The sequence below is a fragment of the Mycteria americana genome, chromosome 1, assembly GCF_035582795.1.
Source record: "Mycteria americana isolate JAX WOST 10 ecotype Jacksonville Zoo and Gardens chromosome 1, USCA_MyAme_1.0, whole genome shotgun sequence".
Taxonomy (NCBI): Eukaryota; Metazoa; Chordata; class Aves; order Ciconiiformes; family Ciconiidae; genus Mycteria; species Mycteria americana.
Window position 1 is genome coordinate 220822699 of NC_134365.1, and position 21443 is coordinate 220844141.

Sequence of the window (21443 nt, forward strand, 5' to 3'; positions counted from 1 at the left end):
GGGGTCTTTCCTGGGGTGGGTTTTTGGCATTGCCGGCCCCTCGGCTGTTGTTTGAAGATGGACTTGGGTTCCCATCGCTCCGGGTGTTTGTGCCGGGAAGTGCTTGGAAGCGCCACCTCCTCCTGCGGCACAGCGGTGCTGGCACCCACGGGGCTTTTAATAGCTCCAGGCGAAGCCCAGAAATACCCATTCCCGCGGGGGATGAGCCGAGAACTCGCGGGAACGGGGCTGGCAGGGCTCTCTCACCCTGCTTCGATGCTGATTTAAGAGGACGGGCTGGACCGTTCCCTTCCAACAGCCGCCAGCAGCCAAGCGTGAAGTCCCCGGGGCTGAGCCCGGCAGCGTAACCCTTGCTGGCCAGGGCAGAGCTGTGTGGAGCAGGGGTGTTTTTCTTTGCATGCACCCGAAATCCAGATCCCTGCGGCATCATTGCCCCAAGATATTCTCCTGGGGTCCAGCATCCCCACAGTGTTCTTCCCGGAAGATATTCTCTCGGGGTCCAGCATCCCCGCAGCATCATTACTCCAAGATATTCTCCTGGAGTCCAGCATCCCTGCAACATCCTCCCTCCAAGATATTCTTGTGGGATCCAGCATCCCTGCAGCATCATTCCCCCAAGATGTTCTCCTGGGGTTGGGTATCCCCACAACATCAGCCCCCCCAGGATATTCTCCTGGGGTCTGGCATCCCCACGGCATCATTCCCCCAAGATATTCTCCTGGGGTCCAGCATCCTTGCAGCGTCATTCCCCCAAGATATTCTCCTGGAGGGCTCTGCCCCCTATCCAGCTCCTTCTCCGGCCGTTGTCCCCATTGCCGGACAACAGCCGTTGGTGGCCGAGAACGGGGAGCTCTTGGCTCCTGCGTAAAACATCCATGGAAATAATTTTGGGTGAATTTTGCAGCATTTTTACCTGATGTACCAGTTCAGAGCGAAGCGCTTGTCCTCTCCGATCTCGGGGTGAAAAGCGCTATTGAAGCATCAAGCGTTATAATTAAGTGGGGTAACGAGGAACCTCCCAAGGCCGCGGCTGGTGACACCTTGGGGACATCGGCAGGGCCCCAAGGCAAGGCAGTGTGCCCGGCGGCATTTCTTTTTAAAGAAGTATCTCTTACTGAATTATTAATATGTTACTTTTATATCATATATGGTTTATATCAATAATTTATAAAGAGATATTTCTTATTCAGGCAGCTCCCTGCGGTGCCCCAGGGACGATGCCCGCCCCGTGATGGCCCCAGTAGCAGGGATGCTCAGCTGACCCCGCACCCCACTACAGCCCCCAACCCTGGTCACTTTGGGATCATTTTGGGTGGATTTTTACCGACTCCAGCACTGGGCTATGGCAACTGGGAGCCCAGTTTGGCTGAGCATTACCTTGGGGACATGGGCCACCCCACGGGGCCGGACCCCAGGGATGCTGCTCCTCACCTTGCTTGAACCCGCCAGCCTCGGCGAAGAGGGTGCGAATTTTCCCTTTTAAGGGCAACGCCGCAGCCGTATCTTCAAATCTCTCTCCTGCCTTTGAATTTCTTTGTGCTGCAGCCATAACATAAGTGAAACCAGGATTTTTATTTCTCTTTTTGATTTATTATATAGCGGAGCTGGGATGTTTTATTTCAGATGGCACCAGCCAGGGCTGGGGGGGCAGAGGGGGACCGAGCCCTGCAAGGGAGTTGCTTTAATTATAGGCGAGAGCACGGAGGACCGGATATAACTTGGCACCAGGACGGCTGGCTGGGAGCAGAGATTTACGTGCTCCCTGACCGACGGTGAAGGAATAAGCTTTATTTTTTTATTTTTTTTTTCCCCCTCCCTAAGTCAATGGAGAGGGCCGGCATCATGAGGTCGGTCGTCTGCTTGAGGAAGCGGTCATCGCTTCTTGGGGATTTTGGGGCGTTGGAGCATCCGTCCCACGTCACAGTGATGGTCCGTCCGTCCTGGTGTCCGTCTCCAGCAGGTGATGCTGGGAAGGGATTAATAATGGGGTCCAGCAAATATGCGGCAATGCTCCCCCAAAATATTCTCCTGGGATCCAGCATCCCTTCGGCGTCATTCCCCCAAGATGTTCTCTTGGGGTCCGGCATCCCTGCAGCGTCATTCCCCCAAGATATTTTCCCAGCCCCCGTGGTTTGGGGGTGGCTTTGGTGGAAGCGAGCGCTGCCGTGCCGGCTGTTTGCTGGGTTCGGCCACCCGGCGTGTCCTGGCTGGGAGAGGTAACGTGCTGTTCTCCCTCCGCAGCAGGACTGTTTGTCCTGGGTGCTTTCCAGCGATCCTCTGTGGGGCTGGAGCCAGCCGAGCCGTCCAGGGTGCAGAAGAGCTCCTTCACCCTGTGTCCGATGCCACGCACGAGGCTTTTAATTCCCCACGCGCCGTTAGCAGCACGTCCCGCTCCGGCACACGACACAGGGGCCTTGGAAAGAAAGGATGCTTTCCAGAAAGCAAGAAAAAAACCCCCAAAAACTCGAAGACAGAGAAGTTTTTCCGCCTCCAGCATCCCATGAGCTGCTGGGATGGGCAGCACATGCGTGCACACCCATGCACACGCGTGTGCAGCAAGCTGGCACCGAGCAAGGGTGCGTTTGGGGTGGATTTGGTGTCCATTTGCTGCTCGGTGAAGGTATGAGCGGGATGCCAGGCTGGCAACCCCTTGCATCTTTCTTTTCCCTGTGGCCAAATCCAGCACGGGATGGAAAATTAGGTATGTTCGCTGCCATGCTCTGTTTGTTGACTTAGCAGCAGTCGGATTAAACAGGAAAATATTGATTTAAATATAGCACATCGCGGGAGCGGAGGAGTCGTGGGAACGCAGCCCCCGGCGCCCTGGCCGCTGCCTTCCCCACCTGCTGCTCCCCAAGCCGGGTGGCTGCACCCCGAAAAAGTCATCGGGGATGGAGGGGGATCCCCAGAGAGAAACACTGGGGTCACGTTCCCAGGGACGCTTGCGTAAAACTCCCCCATCCCTCCCGAGCATCCTCCCTCTGAGCTTGCCCCAGCATGGCTCATCCTCCAGAAGCTCGTCCTCGGTTTGGGGACAGCTCAAGGGCTGGATCCGTGCACCGGCCATATATTCCTTGGCCAAAGTTTGGCATCTTTGGACCTATTTATCCCTCCGTTCCCTTTCCGTAAATCTCCATAGAAACCAGGTTTTGGGCCGCGGCTGGGAGTTTTGTCATTTTTTGGCATTACTGGAAATCTATAATTAAAGCCGTTGCGGGTGGGGGGGGGAGGATGGGGACGGGTAAATCTTGGCTTTCCTCTCCCAGTGCCTGCGCCGAGAGTTTGCCCAGTTTTTGTGCCCCTGGCTCCGCTGTGCTCAGCGAAATGCTGGGGTGGGGGGAAACTGAGGCACACAGACAGCCCCCACTGCCCTTCGGGGGGAGGTTGGAGGTGGGATGGAGTGAGGAGAAGTTGGCCAGCATTGAGGGGACCCACAGGTGATGCTACCTATCAGCAGCATGGACCAACTCTGGGACCGCCGGGATGGGGCCAAGCAACACGGCCGGGGGGGTGAACCAGCCCAAATCCCCTTAACTCTGCCCATTTTTGCCCCTTCCCTGCTATCAGGGTTTTGAATGCCCTTGGGTGACGCAGAGGACGTCTGGTGTCACCCAGAGCCACCCCCCCCTTGCTCCTTGTCCCTTGTCCCCCACTTTAATTAAAAGCTTCTAATTAATTAGGCAGCAAACTCCAACAGAGGGGATGGACCAGCCAGGATACACATCCTTGGAGCCCAAACACACCCGGGTAGCACCCCATGGGTGGGGGGTGCCTTGTGATGGTGGCCGTGAGGCAGGATCCGGCCCCGGAGCAAGAGGGTTAGCGCCGGGCTGAGCTTGGTGCCGGGGGCTGGCCTTGGCCCGCGGCCGCCTGGCCCAAAGGTCAGGCTCTTGGCAGGATGCCGGGGCTGCAGCGAGGCTGGGAGGCCGGGACGGGCTCGGCGTGAGCTCCGCTTCCAGCCTGCGGAGAGACCCATGGGCCCGCGCAGGTGCTGGGGTGCACGTGCAGGGGTGCACGGGGAGGTCCCTGGTGCAGGGGTGCACGTGCAGGGGTGTACGGAGAGGTCCCTGGTGCAGCGATGCCCGTGCAGGGGTGCATGGCGAGGTCCCTGGCGCTGGGGCGCTGGGGCGAGGGCGCACGCGCAGGGGGACGCAGGGAGATGCGTGGTGCTGCTATCGCGTGCGTCCCTGTACACGAAGATCTGTCGTGCTGGTGCGTACGTGCAGGGGTGCACGGAGAGGTCCCTGGCGCAGGGGTGCACGGGGAGATCCCTGGTGCCGGGGTGCGTGCGCAGGGGTCCAGAGGGAGATCCCTGATGCCGACGTGCACACGCGGAGTTGCGCGGGGAGATTCTGGCGCTGGTGCGCACGTGCAAGGGTGCGTAAGGAGATTCGTGGCGTTGGTCTGCACGCACAGGGGTGCACGGGGAGATCCATGGCGCTGGGGTGTACGTGCAGGTATGCATGGGGAAGTCCTTGTGGTAGGGGTGCACACACACGGGTGCACGGGGAGGTCCCTGGTGCTGGTGCAAGGGTGCATAAGGGTGCAAGGATCCGTAAAGAGATCAGTTGTGCCAGTTTGCATGTGCAAGGGTGCGTAGGGAGATTCATGGTGCTGGTTTGCGCACGCACAAGGACGCACAGGGAGATCCCCTGTGCCGTTTCGCACGTGCAGGGGCGCACAGGGAGACCGGTAGCGCCGCTGTGCGCCTGCATCCCTGCACGGGGAGATCCCAGGCGCTGGGGTGCATGGGCAGGGGCGCGGGGATAGATGCGGGGTGCTCTGTGTGCAGGGGTGCACGGAGACGTCGGTGCTCCCAGTGCACACACCCAGCGACGCACAGGGATGGTGCAGGGCTGCACCATCACCGTGTGTGCATCGCAGGGGCCGCTCTGCATTTCTGGGCAGCCTGCCTGCACCCTGCCCGCATGCGTGCACGGGGCTTCATGCCTGGGCTTTTCCATGCAAAATCGCACGCCTCCAAAGCTTCTGCTTGGAGGAGGTGGCCTCAATCTCCAATCTGCTCTTGCAGGGGAAGCCGCAGGTCGGCATCTCTGAGATGTGCACGTGCGTGGTCGGTACCCTCCAGCCAAACTCAGCGGAGATGGAGGCTTAAAGCTTCCCGGGTCTCGTTGCTGCGGCGTTGGTCCATCCTTGCAAGGGTTATGGCATTTAGAGCCTTTCCCAGGGATATTTCCGAAGCAGGAGGTTTCCCAGAGATGCTGATCCCCATGTGATGGGAGGGACCAGAGAGGTGACGTGCTGAGGTCTCCGCTTGCTGTGACTTCGTTGCTGAGCTCCATCACCCATCTGGTGCAGGCAGGTCCTGATGGGGCAGTTCCCGCAGCTTCAGATCTGCAGCAGGGACTTCTCCTAAATTCAGGATGGAGAAGGTGGTGCCGTCACATGAAGGGAAGATGCAGCGGGGCAGCACTGGGGTTTGGTCTGTACAGAGTTTCTTCCCCTTCTCCCAGGGCTTTCCTCTGGAAAGCAGGGGGAGAGACTCCCTTCCTCCCTTCCTTCCTTCCTTCCTTCCTTCCATCCATCCATCCATCCATCCATCCATCCATCCATCTCCATCCATCTAGCTCCATTCATTTATCCATCTCCATCCACCCATCTCCATCCATATACACATCTCTATCTACCCATCTCCATCCACCCATCCATTTATCTCCATCCACCCATCTCCATCCATCTCTACCCATCCATCTCCATCCATCCATCCACCCATCTCCATCCATCTCTACCCATCCATCTCCATCCATCCATCCACCCGTCTCCATCCATCTCTACCCATCCATCTCCATCCATCCATCCATCCATCTCCATCCGTCTCTACCTATCCATCTCCCTCCGTCCATCCATCTCCATCCATCTCCTCCCATCTGTCTCCATCCACCCATCGCCCTCCACCTATCTCCATCACCCATCCCCACCACCCATCCAAAACAACAGGCCCCACCAGCCATACAGCCATGATTTTCAAAGCAGCCATGGTCCATCTTCCAGGACATCTCCTCCTGAAGGCATCAAGCCCAGCTTGCACAGAAAGAACCCACTAAACCAAATACATTGTGATTTCCACCATGGTGTTTCCAGGCCAGGATGTGTCTGGAGAAGAAAAATCAGCCACTTCCACCCCCTCTCCCTCAACGTGGCTCTTTTTAAAGCTCTGATGGTTGGTCCCGGTGGGGCTGTTTCTCCGGGCTCCCTCGGTTTCCATGGAGAGGATGGGTGAGGAATTTCAAAGGGAATGGCTCCAGTAGATGAACTCTTCTCTAAAAATAGCGTGTTTGCTTTTGGGTCTTTGGGAACTGCAGCCCGGCCAATGGGAGGGAGAATGAAAATCAGCATCTGGATAAAAATATTCCAGTAACTTGCTTTTCATGCAAACTCCTGTCGGAGCTGCTGGGCTTCTGGGGATTGGGGGGCTGGTTCCAGTCTGCCCTGTCCCTGCCCGCACTGATACCAGTTGCTCCATGACCGCCGTTCCTGGTTGCAGATGGAGGCTGGCCCCAAGCTGCGTGTCCCCCTGTGCCTTATATAAATTAATTGAAGTTGAATCCCTTTAATTTGAGGGTAGAAGGGTTGAGGGCAGGAACATGGGCTTGTGTGACCCCCATGTCCTGCAATGTCCCAGAGCCCCTGGGCATGTCCCTTCTTGGGAACCAGGGAATGGCCACCACCACCTTCTACCCCACCGGTGACATCCAAGACACCAACGAACCCTACTAGGACATCTCTGCATGGATGTGCTGGGGAAAGGACATCTGTGGTAGTGTCCACCACCAGGTCCCCTCCAGAGGAGCCACCATCCCAATGTGGGAACAGCCACCACCAGGTCCCCTCCGGAGAAGCCACCATCCCGACAGGGGGACGGCCACCACCAGGACCCCCCTGGAGGAGTCACCATCCCAATGTGGGGACGGCCACCACCAGGTCCTCTCCGGACAAGCCACCATCCTGACGTGGGGACGGCCACCACCAGATTCCGCCTCAAGGAGCCACTATCCCCATGTGGGGACAGCCACCATCAGGTCCCCTCTGGAGGAGCCACCATCCTGATGTGGGGATTGCCACCACCACATACCCACTGGAGGAGTCACTACGCCAACATGGGGATGGCCACCACCAGGTCCCCTCCGAAGAAGCCACTGTCCCAACGTGGGGAGGGCCACCACCAGCTCCCCTCCAGAGGAGTGACCATCGTGATGGGGGGACGGCTACCACCAAGTCCCTCCGGAAGAGCCACCATCCCAACAGGGGGACATCAGCATCCCCACGCGGCTCCTGGGGCTGGAGAAGGTTTCCTTGGTGGTGCTGTAGAGTTGCTATTTGTGACCGCCCGTTCCCGAGCCTGCTGGTACTCTCCAAAAAAAACAAGAAGGGAGTTGTTTGCTTGGGAAGATTGGCATCTCCAAGCCCGGGATATGGTTTCCTGCTTTTTTTAGCTGGAGTAGCAGCAGACTCGTCGGCCTGCCCTGATTTGGCATCCTTCTTCTTGGGGTTTTTTTTTTTTGGAAAGGTTTTATCCTGACCCCTCAGCAGAAACACTGTTGCTAGCAGTAGGGGATCAGTTTTGGTCCTTTTTTTTTTTTTTTTTGGTTGCCCAAAACCCCGGTGAGATGGGATGTAGATGGCTCAGAGCCTCAGTAAGCGGAGAGGGGACTCGTCCCTTGGTCATCCGAACCCGGTGCAGGTCAGTAGATGCTGAAATGCCCTTTTTTCGCTCCCCCCTGCCCCAGGGTGCTGCTGTGACAATGACACAGCAGGGAAGGCGTCACCTCTCGCCTTGCTGTGATGTGACATGAGATGTGGGTGTTCCTAACGAGGTCCGTGTTCCCCCTGCCACCGGTTCCCTGCCATCTGTGTTGCAGTTGTGCTGGGCAGGGGACCTGCTGAGCACGGGGTGCTGCGGGGCTGGGTGTCCGTGGGGATGGAGACTGGCATGGGCACAAAGGGGGTCTTCTCCTGGTGGTTGCACCCAGGCTGCTGCCAAGAGCATGGATCCAGGTGTGGGGGACATGGAAGGGCCGGGGCAGGGGCACGTCATGGGCTGTTCGGGGCTCCTGGCTCCTGTATGTCCATCAGCTCCTGGGTGTCCATCAGCTCCTGGGTGTCCATCAGCTCCTGGATGCTTGTGGATTTGTGGGTGCCCATGGACTCCTGGTACTTGTTGGCTCCTGGGTGTCCCATCAGCTCCTGGGTGCTCATGGACTCCTGGGTGTCCATCAGCTCCTGGGTACTTGCGGATTCATGGGTGCTCTGGTACCTGTTGGATCCTAAGCATCCATCCATCAGCTCCTGGGTGCCTATCAGCTCCTGGATGTCTGTCAGCTCCTGGATGCTTGTGGATTTCTGGGTGCCCATGGACTCCTGGTACCTGTTGGCTCCTGGGTGCCCATCAGCTCATGGGTGCCTGTCATCTTGTGGTTGCTTGTGGGTTCATGGGTGTCTATGGACTTCTGGTACCTGTTGGATCCTGGGAATCCGTCAGCTCCTGCATCCCCATGCACTCTGGGTGCCCATTGGCTTCTGGGTGTCCACGGACTTCTGGGTACCTGCTGGATGCTGACCATCCATCAGTTCTTGGGTGCCCATGGACTCTGGATGCCCATAAGCTTCTGGGTGTCTGTTGGCTCCTGGGTGTCCGTCAGCTCCTTTGTGCTTGTTGATTCATGGGTGCCCATGGAATCCTGGTACCAATTGGATCCTGGGCAGCTCCTGGGTGCCCGTGGGATGCCCACTGGCTTCTGGGTGCCCCTGGACTCATGGGTGTCTGTTGGCTCCTGGTGCCCAACATCTCCTGGGTGCCCGTAAGCTCCTTGGTGTTGCCAGGTCCTGGTGCCCATCAGCTCCTGGGTGCCCATGGACTCCAGGGTAGCTCCTGGGCATCCATCAGCTTCTGAGCATCCATCAGCTCTTGGGTGCCCTTTGGCACCTGGATACCTCTTGGCTTCTGGTGCCCCCGGAATTCTGGGTCCACACGGAGGCCTGGATGCCCATCAGCTTCTGGTGCCCATATGCTCCTGGTGCCCATTGGCTCCTGGGTGCCCTTTGGCTCTCGGGTGCCCATTGGTTCCTGGTGCCCATCAGCTTCTGGGTGCCCATCAGCTCCTGATGCCCATCGGCTCCTGGGTGCCTATCATCTCCTGGGTGCCCTTTGGCTCCTGGATACCCATCAGCTCCTGGATGCCCTTTGGCTCCTGGGTGCCCTTTGGCTCCTGGGTACCCATCAGCTCCTGGATGCCCTTTGGCTCTTGGGTGCCCATTGGCTCCTGGTGCCCATTGGCTCTTGGGTGCCCGTCAGCTCCTGATGCCCATCGGCTCCTGGTGCCTATCGACTCCCAAATGCCCTTTGGCTCTTAGATGCCCATTGGCTCCTGGCCCCCATCAGCTCTTGGGTGCCAATCATCTCCTGGTGCCCAATGGCTCCTGGGGCCAATTGGCTCCTGGGTGCCCATTAGTTCCTGGTACCCAATGGTTCCTGGTGCCCATCACCCCTGGGTGCCAGGCTGGCACCCTCCTGGGTACCCCAAGTTTGCTTCCACCCCCCTTGCCTGGATCCATGCCCCATGCCACCAGGCACCCAGGGCACCTCCTACCCACATGTGCCAGGCTGGCACCCAGCGGTGATGCCAAAGGGTGCCAGCATTGGGCACCCTTCTCCCTGGCTTCCCTCTCCCCCCAAAATCCCAGTAACTATTGCTTTTGAGGTGTTGCGGGATGCGGGGTGCAGCTTGTGCCAGCAGCGGAGGATGCTGGTGGGGGATCCGGGAATGCTGGCGAGTCGCGGGGCGGCGATACCCCTCGCCCGGTGGGTGCGGGGCTGAGCGCGCCGGGAGGTGGCGGAGAAGGAGGAGGGGAGAAGAGCGCGGCTGACCTCAGCATCTGGAAAGCTGCGCTCTTGGGCCGCGGCCTGCGTGCCGAAAACCGGAGGCAAAAAAAACCTTCCATATTTGGTGAAAGCTGCTCTAGGGCTCGGCAAAGGCTGGCTGCAAACGGGGGGCAGATAAGCCCCCCACTGCGCCCTGGACCGCGGTGACATGAGTTTTGCAAGGGCTCTGCAAATGCGCCGGGGGATGGATGGTAGCGGGGAGGGGGGGGTAAAATGGGGTGAGCATCACGGATCGGATGGGCATGGGGAGGGGGGGACCCATGGGGTCCTGCCAGTGGCGGAGGGAGGATGCCCTGAGATGCACCAGCATGACCCTTGAGCCTCGTATTTTGGGGGGGGAACCCCTCGCACCCTGGCGCCAGTGATGCAAACCCTGATTTCAGGTGAAAATCCCATGGGAAAATCCCCACGACACATTTAGAGGATGAATTTTTGTTGCTTCAGGAAATGAGCCTCCCGCCGTCTCCCCGCTCCCCATCCCACCGGCACCGCTCCAGCCCTGCCGCTCACCGGGACGGCAGCAGGATGCCCAGCATCCTTCCACCCTGCCCTGAAAAAATTGCTCCAACTCCTTTATTTTTTATTCCTGTTTTTTTCTCACACTTAAAAAGCAGAATTACAGCCAGGCCGTGTCCTCCCGGGATGAATCACCGCAGCCGAGAAGTCAAAGAAGGGAAAACAACTGAATTCTCGCTGCATCTTTTTGGGGCTGAAGCCGCCCTCCTCCTCCTCCTCCTCCTCCTCCTCCTCCTCCTCCTCCTCCTCCTCCTCCTCCTCCTCCTCCTCCTCTTCCTCCCTGTCCCGGAGGCAGTTGTGCCGCTGGGTTTCTCCATGGGAGCATCCCTGAACAAATCAAGGCTCCTCTGCGAGCTGGGAGCCTGGGAAAAACCACGACCGAGGGAAAAGCAAACATCTCCAGCCCCAGGGCTGTGAATAAACACGGGAGTATTATTAGTAACCGAAGCGGAGCTGAATCAGAGCTGCTGATTTATGCTCTTATTTCCTTTCAAGAAGTTACGCTTCAGAAAGTGGCTCGAACTTTTCTTACCCGTGGGAGAAGAGCGAGCAGCTGGGCGGGGAGGGGATGCAGCCCCGGACGTGATGCTGTATGGCGTCGGCCTGGCTCGGGCATGGCCTCTCTTCTGCGGCACAGGTCCTCGTGTTCCCCTGGGATGTGGAGGGTGGTTTCCCTAGGACACGGGGCCTGGTGGTCCCAGGGATGGAGGTGATTGGTACCCAGGGATGGGGTGACATGTCCTGGGAAGGAGGTGACTGGTACTTGGGGATGGTGGTGGTTGGTACCCAGGGATGGAGGTGACTGGTACCCAGGGACGGGGTGAGATGCTCCAGGAAGGAGGTGACTGGTAGCCCAAGATGGAGGTGACTGGTACCCAGGGACGGGGTGAGATGCTCCAGGAAGGAGGTGACTGGTAGCCCAAGATGGAGGTGACTGGTACCCAGGGACGGGGTGACATGCTCCAGGAAGGAGGTGACTGGTAGCCCAAGATGGAGGTGACTGGTACCCAGGGACGGGGTGACATGCTCCAGGAAGGAGGTGACTGGTAGCCCAAGATGGAGGTGACTGGTACCCAGGGACGGGGTGAGATGCTCCAGGAAGGAGGTGACTGGTAGCCCAAGATGGAGGTGACTGGTACCCAGGGACGGGGTGAGATCCTCCAGGAAGGAGGTGACTGGTAGCCCAAGATGGAGGTGACTGGTACCCAGGGACGGGGTGAGATGCTCCAGGAAGGAGGTGACTGGTAGCCCAAGATGGAGGTGACTGGTACCCAGGGACGGGGTGAGATGCTCCAGGAAGGAGGTGACTGGTAGCCCAAGATGGAGGTGACTGGTACCCAGGGACGGGGTGACATGCTCCAGGAAGGAGGTGACTGGTAGCCCAAGATGGAGGTGACTGGTACCCAGGGACGGGGTGACATGCTCCAGGAAGGAGGTGACTGGTAGCCCAAGATGGAGGTGACTGGTACCCAGGGACGGGGTGAGATCCTCCAGGAAGGAGGTGACTGGTAGCCCAAGATGGAGGTGACTGGTACCCAGGGATGGTGGTGGCTGGTACCAGTGGTGGAGACGACTGGTACCAAGGGATGGAGGTGGCTGGTATCAGCGATGGAGACAACTGGGATTTGGGGATGGCGGTGCCTAGTGCCCAGGGATGGCAGTGACCGGTACCAGGGATGGATGCGGCTGGTACCCAGGGATGGAGGTGGCTGATGCCCAGTGATGAAGGTGTCTGGTGCCCAGGGATGGCAGTGCCTGGTCCCAGGGATGGAGGTGATTGGTACCCAGGGATGGGGTGACATGCCCTGGGAAGGAGGTGACTGATACCCAGGGCTGGCGGTGGTTGGTACCGGGGATGGGGAGACGGGTACCCAGGGATGGAGGTGACTGGTACCCAGGGATGGTGGTGGCTGATACCGTGGATGGGGTGGCTGGTACCCAGGGACAGAGTGACATGCCCAGGGATGTGGTGACTGGTACTCAGGATGGGGAGGACGAGTACCGGGGATGGGAGTTACTGATGCCCAGGGATGGGGGTGATTGGTACCCAAGGATGCCGGGAGCTGGTACCCAGCAAAGCAAGATCTTCCCCCGTCTGGTGGCTGCCATCCTCCGCCCGTGTGGCACAGAGCTGTGGAACCTATCGCTGAGCATCGTTTATCCCGAGGCGAAGGTTGGATGGGTTTGCTTTGAAAACCCTACAAAATCCAATCAAACCTCCTGCTTAAAAACATCCCGAGAGCAGATAATGTGATTTTTTTTTTCCAAGTGATTTTCCTGCCAGAAACCGAGCGATTGAGGAAATAGGGGATTGGATGTAATGGCGTTATCCTATTTTAGATGATGGTGCCAGCCAGGGGCTTTTCCGGCTGCGCGAGCAAGTTTTACGTGTCGGGGTGATGCCGTTTGCTGCGGAGGTGTTCGCTCGTCACGTTGGGATGGACTGAAGTGGGTCCGGTTTTGTTTCTGCGCCTTTTTTTGCCAGGGTTTTGGTAGAAATAAAGCCAAGGGTGCATTAAAATTGTTAAGCTCGGGTGTTCGCCGTGCACTGCGGGCTGCCTGGGGCGGGGGACTGTCCCCATGGGCCAGTGGCTCCCACTATGTCCCAGCTCCCTCTAGTGGGATCTGCCCTGGGAAGAAGCATCCATGGAAAGAAAAGGGGCAGAAATCTCAGTTCCCCCCAGTTTCTAACAAATTGGGAAAGGGGGTCTCAAGGAGGTGCCGAAATTCAGGCTGCTCCTAGCACAACCCTACTACGAGACCGCAGAGAACCCCCCCCCACCACCCCAAGCAGTGCGGAGCATCGGGAGCCGGCGGCGGGGAAAAGCCGTAATGGGGGGGGGGGGGGGGGGAACAGCTTGTATTTATTTATTCGTAAAATTTTGGCACATTTTGGAGGGGCGGGAATAATTTTGCTCGAAGCAGGGCTAGCTCCTCCTTCGGCAGCTGTGGGAAGGATGAGCTGGGAAGGCCCCAAGCGGCAAATCCCACTCCCCAAATGGTCCAAAACGCTCCAAATTTTTCCTAAAGCTTTATTTTTTTACCCCAAAGCGAAGTCTCAGGGTCAAAATCCCCACTACCGCTCACCCAGTGTATGGCTGAGCCCTGGCACAACTCGTTACACCGCTGACCTCGGAGAAACCCTGCGTGTTGCAGGGCCGGGAAGGGAATTTTGGGGTGAAACGGAGTCTCCGGGGATACGGAGATCCTTTGTGCTATAGGATGTGATTTTAGCATCCCAGCCGGGTGGTGACAGCACGTGTGACACCCGCCCGCACGTCCCCGGCTTCAGCGACCCAGTTCCCACCAGCAGCGGGAGTTGGGGGGGTGAGGGGGAGCCCTCGAAGTGGCTGCAAGCGGCATCATTAAGTGCACCGATGTGTGCACGGTCTCAGCCTGGGCTCAAGGGCCAGAGGTTGCCGTGATGGCCGGGATTCCTCATGGATAAATATCCCTGCTCTCCCTTTCCCCTAAAATGCTATTTTTTTCTTTAAAAAATGAAGTTTTTAGGAGTTTCCTCCATCGTTGCCTCTTTGTTTGCAGGGGGTGGAGGCAGGACACGATTTGCCGCGTCCTTTTTTTCGTATTTTAAGACGTTTTAAAATCCCCAGGGATGCTCAAGCTCCTCCTGAATTGCCACACTCGGGCAGGGAAAAGCAAAATGATGGATTTGCCCCCAGATTTTTTATTAAAAAATACAATAGAGCAGCCTAGGAGAGCTCCCGTCCTTCGGTGGGAGGCCAAGCGGGGTTGGGGGGTTTCCTTCCAATGCTGGAGGGAAAAACTGGGGGGAAAACCCCCTCTTAAATCCATCCTGGATTTGGGGTGCTGCCAAATCACCCCCCAAATCCCCAGTGCCGGATCCGCTCCAGCTTTGGCTTTTCGGGAGCATCCTCGTGATTCTGGCACAAGCCTTTGGGATGGGGGATGAACCCCTTGGCTCCATCCCAAGGGATCGGGATGCTTTTCCCAGGAGGGTTTGGGGTGTTTTTTTTGGGGGGGAGGAAACACCCAGGTTGCAAAAAAAAAAAAAAAATAAAAATAAAAAGGATTGTCCGAAAGGAAATCTAAAGGTGTTTACAAAGAGCCGCGCTGCTAAAAATAACCGGCTCATATTTTAGACGGCCCTAAAAATAGGCAGCGCTGTTGGAGTGGCCAAACACTCCCAGGAATTTCCTGTGGGCTGCGGGCCGCGCGCAGGGGGGTCCGGGCTTGGCGGCCGACGGGGACGGCCAGCATCGCTCCGGCTTTTTCTTTCCTGGGTGACAGCGCGATAACCTCCATCGGGCCCCTCGATGCACAGCGGGATCCAGCCTGGCTTCTTCCCCGGTCCGGGCGGCGATGGGTTTAACCCTTCTCCATCCATCCTTCCTCCCTGGTAACATCCGAAGAGGTTGGGTGGGTTTGAGAGAGGTTTTTAAACCCATCAGCAGAAAGCTCAACCTTACCAGTAGACACTGGCGAATCTACTTGCGCAGTTCAGTGAAGGGATTGCCTCGAGGGGGTGGTTGGGGAGTGGGGACGGGGGAAGGACCCTCTGCAGATGGAGAGCTGGAGGGGTCCCTCCGCTCGCCCCGGGGACAGGCGATCCCGTGGGAGGGCTGGAGGGCGTCGCCGCGGGCGGAGCAGTCGGGTCACCGTCGCAGCGTCACGGCGTCGCAGCGTCACGGCGTCGCAGGCCGGCTGGGGCTGGGGTTGCGATTTAAATGAGGCAAGGATTGCAAGAGGAATGGGGTTGGGATTGCAACCCGGCTGGATCGGGGGATTGCAACCCAAATGAGCCCGGGTTTGCAGCGCGGACGGACCCAGGACTGCAAACCAGATGGGTCTGGGATTGCAACGCGGATGGGCCCAGATTTGCAACCCAGCTGGGCCCAGATTTGCAACCCGGATGGGTCTGGGATTGCAACAGAAATGCATCTGGGATTGCAACCAAGAACGGGTCTATATGATTCTGTGATTCTGTGATTCTGTGAATTGCAATGCGGATGGGCCCAGGGTTGCAACCCAGATAAGCCCGGGATTGCAATGCGGATGGACCCAGGACTGCAACCCGGATGGGTCTGGGATTGCAACAGAAATGCATCTGGGATTGCAACCAAGACGGGTCTAGAATTGCAATGCGGATGGGCCCAGGGTTGCAACCCAGATAAGCCCAGGATTGCAATGCGGCTGGACCCAGGATTGCAACTCAGATGGGTCTGGGATTGCAACAGAAATGGGTCTGGGATTGCAACCAAGACGGGTCTAGAATTGCAATGCGGATGGGCCCAGGGTTGCAGCCCAGATAAGCCCGGGATTGCAATGCGGATGGACCCAGGACTGCAACCCGGATGGGTCTGGGATTGCAACGCAGATGGACCCAGGATTGCAAACCGAGTGGGTCTGGGGTTGCAACCCAGACAGGCCCAGGATCGCGATTGCAGCCCGGATGGACCCGGGACTGCAACCCAGATGGGCCCAGATTTGCAGCCCAGATGGGTCTGGGATTGCAACCAAGACGGGTCTAGAATTGCAATGCGGATGGGCCTGGGGTTGCAACCCAGATAAAGCCGGGATTGCAATGCGGATGGACCCAGGATTGCAAACCGAGTGGGTCTGGGGTTGCAACCCAGACGGGCCCAGGATTGCAGCCCAGATGGACCCAGGATTGCAACGCACATGTGCCCAGATTTGCAACCCAGCTGGGTCTGGGATTGCAACAGAAATGGGTCTGGGATTGCAACCGAGACGGGTCTAGAATTGCAGCGCGGATGGGCCCGGGGTTGCAGCCCAGATGGGTCTGGGATTGCAACCCGAATGGGTCCGGGGTTGCAACCTCGACAGGCCCAGGACTGCAACAGAAATGGGTCTGGGATGACCGTGGTGCTGCAGAAAGAGTCGCAGGAGCCGCTGCTTTGCAAACAGCCTCATTACCCCTAATGCGATTAGCTGTACTGGGTGCAGCGCAGGCACCCATCGTGCCCACGCCGGGTGCTGCGGGTCCCTCCTCCCTGATCCCAGTGAGGGGGTGTATTTAAGGCTGCTGCACCTCTCTTCTCATTATATGCACTGAGTTGGCCATTCTCTGCCATGCACCCTAGGGAGGGTGCCGGGCGGGGGGGGGCCGGGATGGGTGCATAGCACCCATCCCGGCCCCCCCCCAGCCCCGGCTCCCTCCCCGGGGGGGGATGCTCATCATCCTCAGCACCAAGAGGAAATTTACTGGCTGCAATGGGAGGACACAGCCCTGCTGCACGCCGTTGCTGTGGAAACGGGGTGAGCGGCTAATTAGATTTAATTAACGAAGCAGGAGGGGAGTGTTACAAACAGATCCGGGCAGGGTGCATCACCCGGCAAGCAGGGATGTGGGTGCTTGAGGTGATGATGGGGGGGCTGGGGGGGGGAGCAGGCTTGCTTCGTGCCTCAGTTTCCCTGTCTGCAAGGTCGGGGAAAGGGAGACACGGTACCCAGCAACCCCCCCCGCTGATGGGGATGGAGACCCCAAGGATGCTGAGCACCCCAACCCAGCATCATCTCTGCACACACACCCCCCACACCCCCCCCGCTCCCCAAAAATCACACGCCCCAAGAAAGCATCACCCCGTACAGCATCCTCCTTGGGCAAAACCTCTCCAACAGCATCCCCCCAGCAGGATCCGGCCCTGCCTGCATCCGCGCGTGTGTCTCTGTGTGTGGGCACGGCTCTGCCTCCGTCTCCAGTTGCTCTCGCCTGCCCGTGCCTCGGTAGCACCCGGGGCCGGGGACCCGCGTGCTGCCAACGGACGCAAGCGCACACCCGCTGCACGCATCCTGCAGCCGCTCTGCGGGAGGGCTTTTTTTATATATATATATATATATATATACACACACACACAGAACCCTATCGATATAAATAGCTCCTCTATTTTATTTCCCTCTGCGCTGCATCCCAGTGCAGTGTTCCAGCTATTTTAAAGGGGGGACCTGGAGGGATATATATATATATATATATATAATTTTTTTTATTCCTTGGGCCGCGTGGGACGGACCGACCCCCGGGACCCGCATGCTGCAGATGGTGAGGACTCTGGCGCAGTTCACCATCGCGCTGGAGGACATGCGAGACATCGGGGACGGCATCGATGCGGCCTTCGCCGCCTCCGGGCTTGGCGGGGCGGCCGAGGAGCTGCCGGAGAAGGGTTGCGGCAGTCGTGGTGGTACCGAGGTGATGCGAAAAGGGATTGGGGGGGGGGTCCTGGGGATGGAGGGGGGGGGGGGTGTCTGGTGGGATGGGGGGGGTTGGGGGGGGGGGTGCACGGATGCATCATGTTTGGACACGTGTGCGCCCAGCAGAACCCGGCACCTGCAGGGTCTGGACCGCGATTGCCGTGGCAACGGCGCCTCCATCCTCATCCTCATCCCGCCGCCCCCGGGGTTCTCCGGATCGTGGAGAGGGGGGGATGCTCCCACCTGGAGAGGGTGATGGGGGGGGGGGCTGGTGCCATCACTGCCAACACCCCCCCAGTGCTGATTTACACCGCGGAGGCGTCGGCTGGTGGGGAAATGCCCCAATTCCCATCGCGGCGGGGGCTGATCCCGAGGGTGCTGAGCACCTCGGGGGAGGCAGGATGCGGCCGGGGTGCGGCGGGGGGGTCCCCAAGGAGAGCAGATGGAGACCAAAGCAACATCAACCCTGTGGGGGAAGGGCTTTGGGATGCAGCGGGGCGCATCCTGCCCGCGCCTTGGTACCGCTTCCCCCTGCCAGGATGGTGGGTTACCCCCGGCTCCTGCTCATCCCAGCAGGAATTTCCCCCCGCCGGGATAATACCGCTGCCTTAAAGGTGGAAAAAATCCCCTTGCCGACGGCTGGGCCTCATCCTGCATCTCCCCACCGCCGCAAAACCCCAGCCACCGGTGCGGCGTGTGGTGCTGAGCCTGTTCAGCTCGCCGATCCGGCCCTTGGCTTTGGTCCCAAGCTGGGACAGCTCGGGAAAATGCCAGGAGCGTCATATTGAGGCGGGGAACTACAGGCTGTGAGAGCTTTGGGGAAACTGAGGCAGGGCAGGGAGGGTCAGGTGCTCTGCACCCCTAAAGCCCATCCTCCGGTGGGTGCCCTTCTAGCCCATAATTACAACAAATTAATCTGGCGGTGAGAGCGTTAATAAACTGCAGGCTGTAACAAAGAGGGGAGGTCTCAGCCGGCATCGCTGAGGCCCCCGGCATCAACGTGTTGGGGGGGGGCAGATTTCCTGGGGGGGGTTGACCCGTCACCGTAATATTTGGCTCTGGTTTCCTCCTTGCTTGGCTGAAAAGGCTGATAGCAGCTTGGTGGGTGAGTGGGGAAACTGAGGCACGGCTCTGTTCTCAAGCACCGAGCGGGATCTGGCCAGGATCCCTCTCCATTGCTCCCTGGGGACCACCAGGGAGATGGTGGCCTCTCTCTGTGGTGAAGATGGTTGGGTTCAAGCTTCCTTCTGTGGTTGCAGAGCGGCTTTGTGGCACTCGTGTCCCTGCTGGGAGCGGCAGGGGGGACACAGCCCTGCGTGGCCGGGGGACACAGCCTCATCCCACAAGGAGATGGGGGACATGGGGGTTTGGCGGCTTCAGCAACCCCCGTAGCGGCAGCAGGTCAGGGGAACCTGGTCTCAACATGCTGTGGTGGCCGGGTGGGACATCTCTGCACCCAGGGCTGTTGCGGTGTCCGAGCACCCAGGACCTTTGGAGGGTCCTTGACCACAGGGGCTTTGGGGTTTCTGTGCACCTACAGCATTCGGGGTGTCCCTGCACCCAGAGCCTTTGGGGTATCTCCATTAATGGGACGCTTTGAGGGTCTGTGCCCAGGTTCATTGGAGCATCTCCACGCCCGGGGCCTTTGGGGCGTCTCTATACCCATGGCTTTGGGGGTGTCCAAGCCTCCAGGGACTTTGGGGTGTCTCACACCCACAGTTTGAGGTGTCTCTGCACCCAAGGCCGTTGAGGTATCCAAGCACCCAGGGCTTTTGGGGTGTCCCTGCACCCAAAGCTTGAGGTGTCTCTGCACCCAGGACCTTTGGACGGTCTCCATGAACAGGACCACTGCAGTGTCTCCATATCCAGAACCTTGGAGCATCTCCTTTCCTAGGACCAGCGGAGTGCCTCTGCACCCAAAACATTTGGGGTGTCTCACACCCAGGGCTTTTGGAGCATCTCCACAGCCAAAACTTTTGGGGTCTCTCACATCCAGGGTCTCTGGAGAGTCTACGCATGCAAAACTTTTGGGATATCTGTGCACCCAGGGCACTTGGAGCACCTCCACACGCAAAACTTTTGGGGTATCTCTGAACCCAGGGCCCTTGGAGCATTTCTACACCCAAAACTTTGGGGGTATCTCACACGCAGGGTCTCTGGAGCATCTCTTTACCCAAAACCTTTGGGGTGTCTCACATCCAGAGTCTCTGGAGTGTATCCACACACAAAACTTTTGGGGTATCTCTGCCCCCAGGGTCTCTGGAGCATGGCTGCACCCAAAGCTTTTCGGATATCACTGCACCCAGGGCCCTCGGAGCATCTCGCACCCAGAACTTTTGGGGTGTCTCTGCACCCAGGGTCTCTAGAGCATCTCTGCACCCAGAACTTTTGGGGTGTCTCACACGCTGGGCTCTGGAGCATCTCGCCCCCAGGCTGAGCTGCAGGGGCATCCCCCCAGGTGCTGCACGCGAGAGGGGTCTCCGAGCCCCATCTGCTTCCCAAGACTGGCAGACCGTCCCACACCACCGCCTCCCCATGCCCCCCACCACCCCATTAGTCCCCCTCCTGCGGGGCCACAGCCCAGCGCTGGGGTGCCTGGGGTGCCGGGCGGGAGGCAAATTCCTACGGGACCGCTCCAAGTGGAGCCGCCGGAGAGACGCAGGGCGCCGGGACCGACCCATGTAGGGCTGTGAGAGCCAGGGCGGGCTCCTGACGCGGCCGTGGAGGAAACCAGGCGTCTCTGTGCGCTCGGTGTCATGTACTTCCTAATCCTCCCGGATTCCTCCATCGGGGTGGAGAGGGAGCGGAGGGGAGCTGGACGCCAGCCGGGCTCCTCCGGCGTTCAGCCTCCCCGCCGAGCCCCCGTGTCGGCACTGACACCCGCCACGTAGCTCCCCTCCGTCGTGTCACCCCAAAACTCATCTTGTCTTTCTTTCCACCCGGGCAGGACATGAGGAAACACGTCATCATGACGCTGCTGGACACGGAGCAGTCCTACGTGGAGTCCTTGCGCACCTTGATGCAGGTAACGCGGCACGGCCAGGGACGTGGCACCCCAAACCACGTCGTGGCGTGACCGTCTCTTGCTTGTCACCGTCCCCGGGACCCCAAGTCGGACCCCCTGCCATGGGTGTTCTGCCAGCACTGATTTGGTAGGGGAATGGACTGGGGACGGGTGGCAGTGGGGATGCTGGGGACAGCAGGACCAGAGGTGGGAGCAGCATAGCCATAGTGTCAAGAACGGGGTGTGGGGGTCACCTCTGTCCCCCAAATCAAGCCCATAACATTCCCGGTGGGTTGTCACCTGGCGGGTATTGTGTCCCCAAGCCCCTTTCCGTGCTTGCCCCCCAAAAGCTCTTCCTCATGTTGCACCCCATCTCCTGGGCTGTTGCTGATGGCCATCCCATGACGGGGGACCTCTTACACCCCCCGTTCCCTTGTCCCCCCAATTTCTGCTCAGCGTCATACCTGCAGCCATGAGCCAAGGGTTTTTCTCAGTCCCCTTTTTTTTCTGAGCTGGTTCCAACCCCCTTGGAGCAGCCTGGCCGGAGGGTCCACCCCCCATTTCAGATGTTAATGAAGGTGTTTCAGAAGGTTAATGGTGGTCAACGCCCTGGAGACTAGGTCACGCTGGTGTAGGCGTGGGTTGTCCAACCACATCGCTGCAGGTGGAAACACCAAAAAATCAGAGCTCTGCTCTGCTCGATACGAAGGGGTGCCTGTAGGACATCTGCTGGGCATGTCCACGAGGGCATGGGGCACCCATCATTCCAACACCCAGCTTTCCCCATAAATCCCCTGCAAGGGTGCCCCCGTGGTGGACCCAGATGTGCTCTGC

The 21443-nt window shown here is 58.9% G+C and overlaps 1 protein-coding gene across 1 annotated transcript in view; it reads left to right on the top strand.

Moving 5' to 3' along the window:
* Nucleotides 1–21443, top strand: part of ARHGEF17 (Rho guanine nucleotide exchange factor 17) — a 37026-nt gene that overhangs the window by 3641 nt on the left and 11942 nt on the right. Inside the window, exon 2 of the mRNA XM_075491309.1 lies at nt 20553–20630. Coding sequence (XP_075347424.1) covers nt 20553–20630 — 78 coding nt within the window. The remainder of the gene's footprint in view (nt 1–20552; nt 20631–21443) is intronic.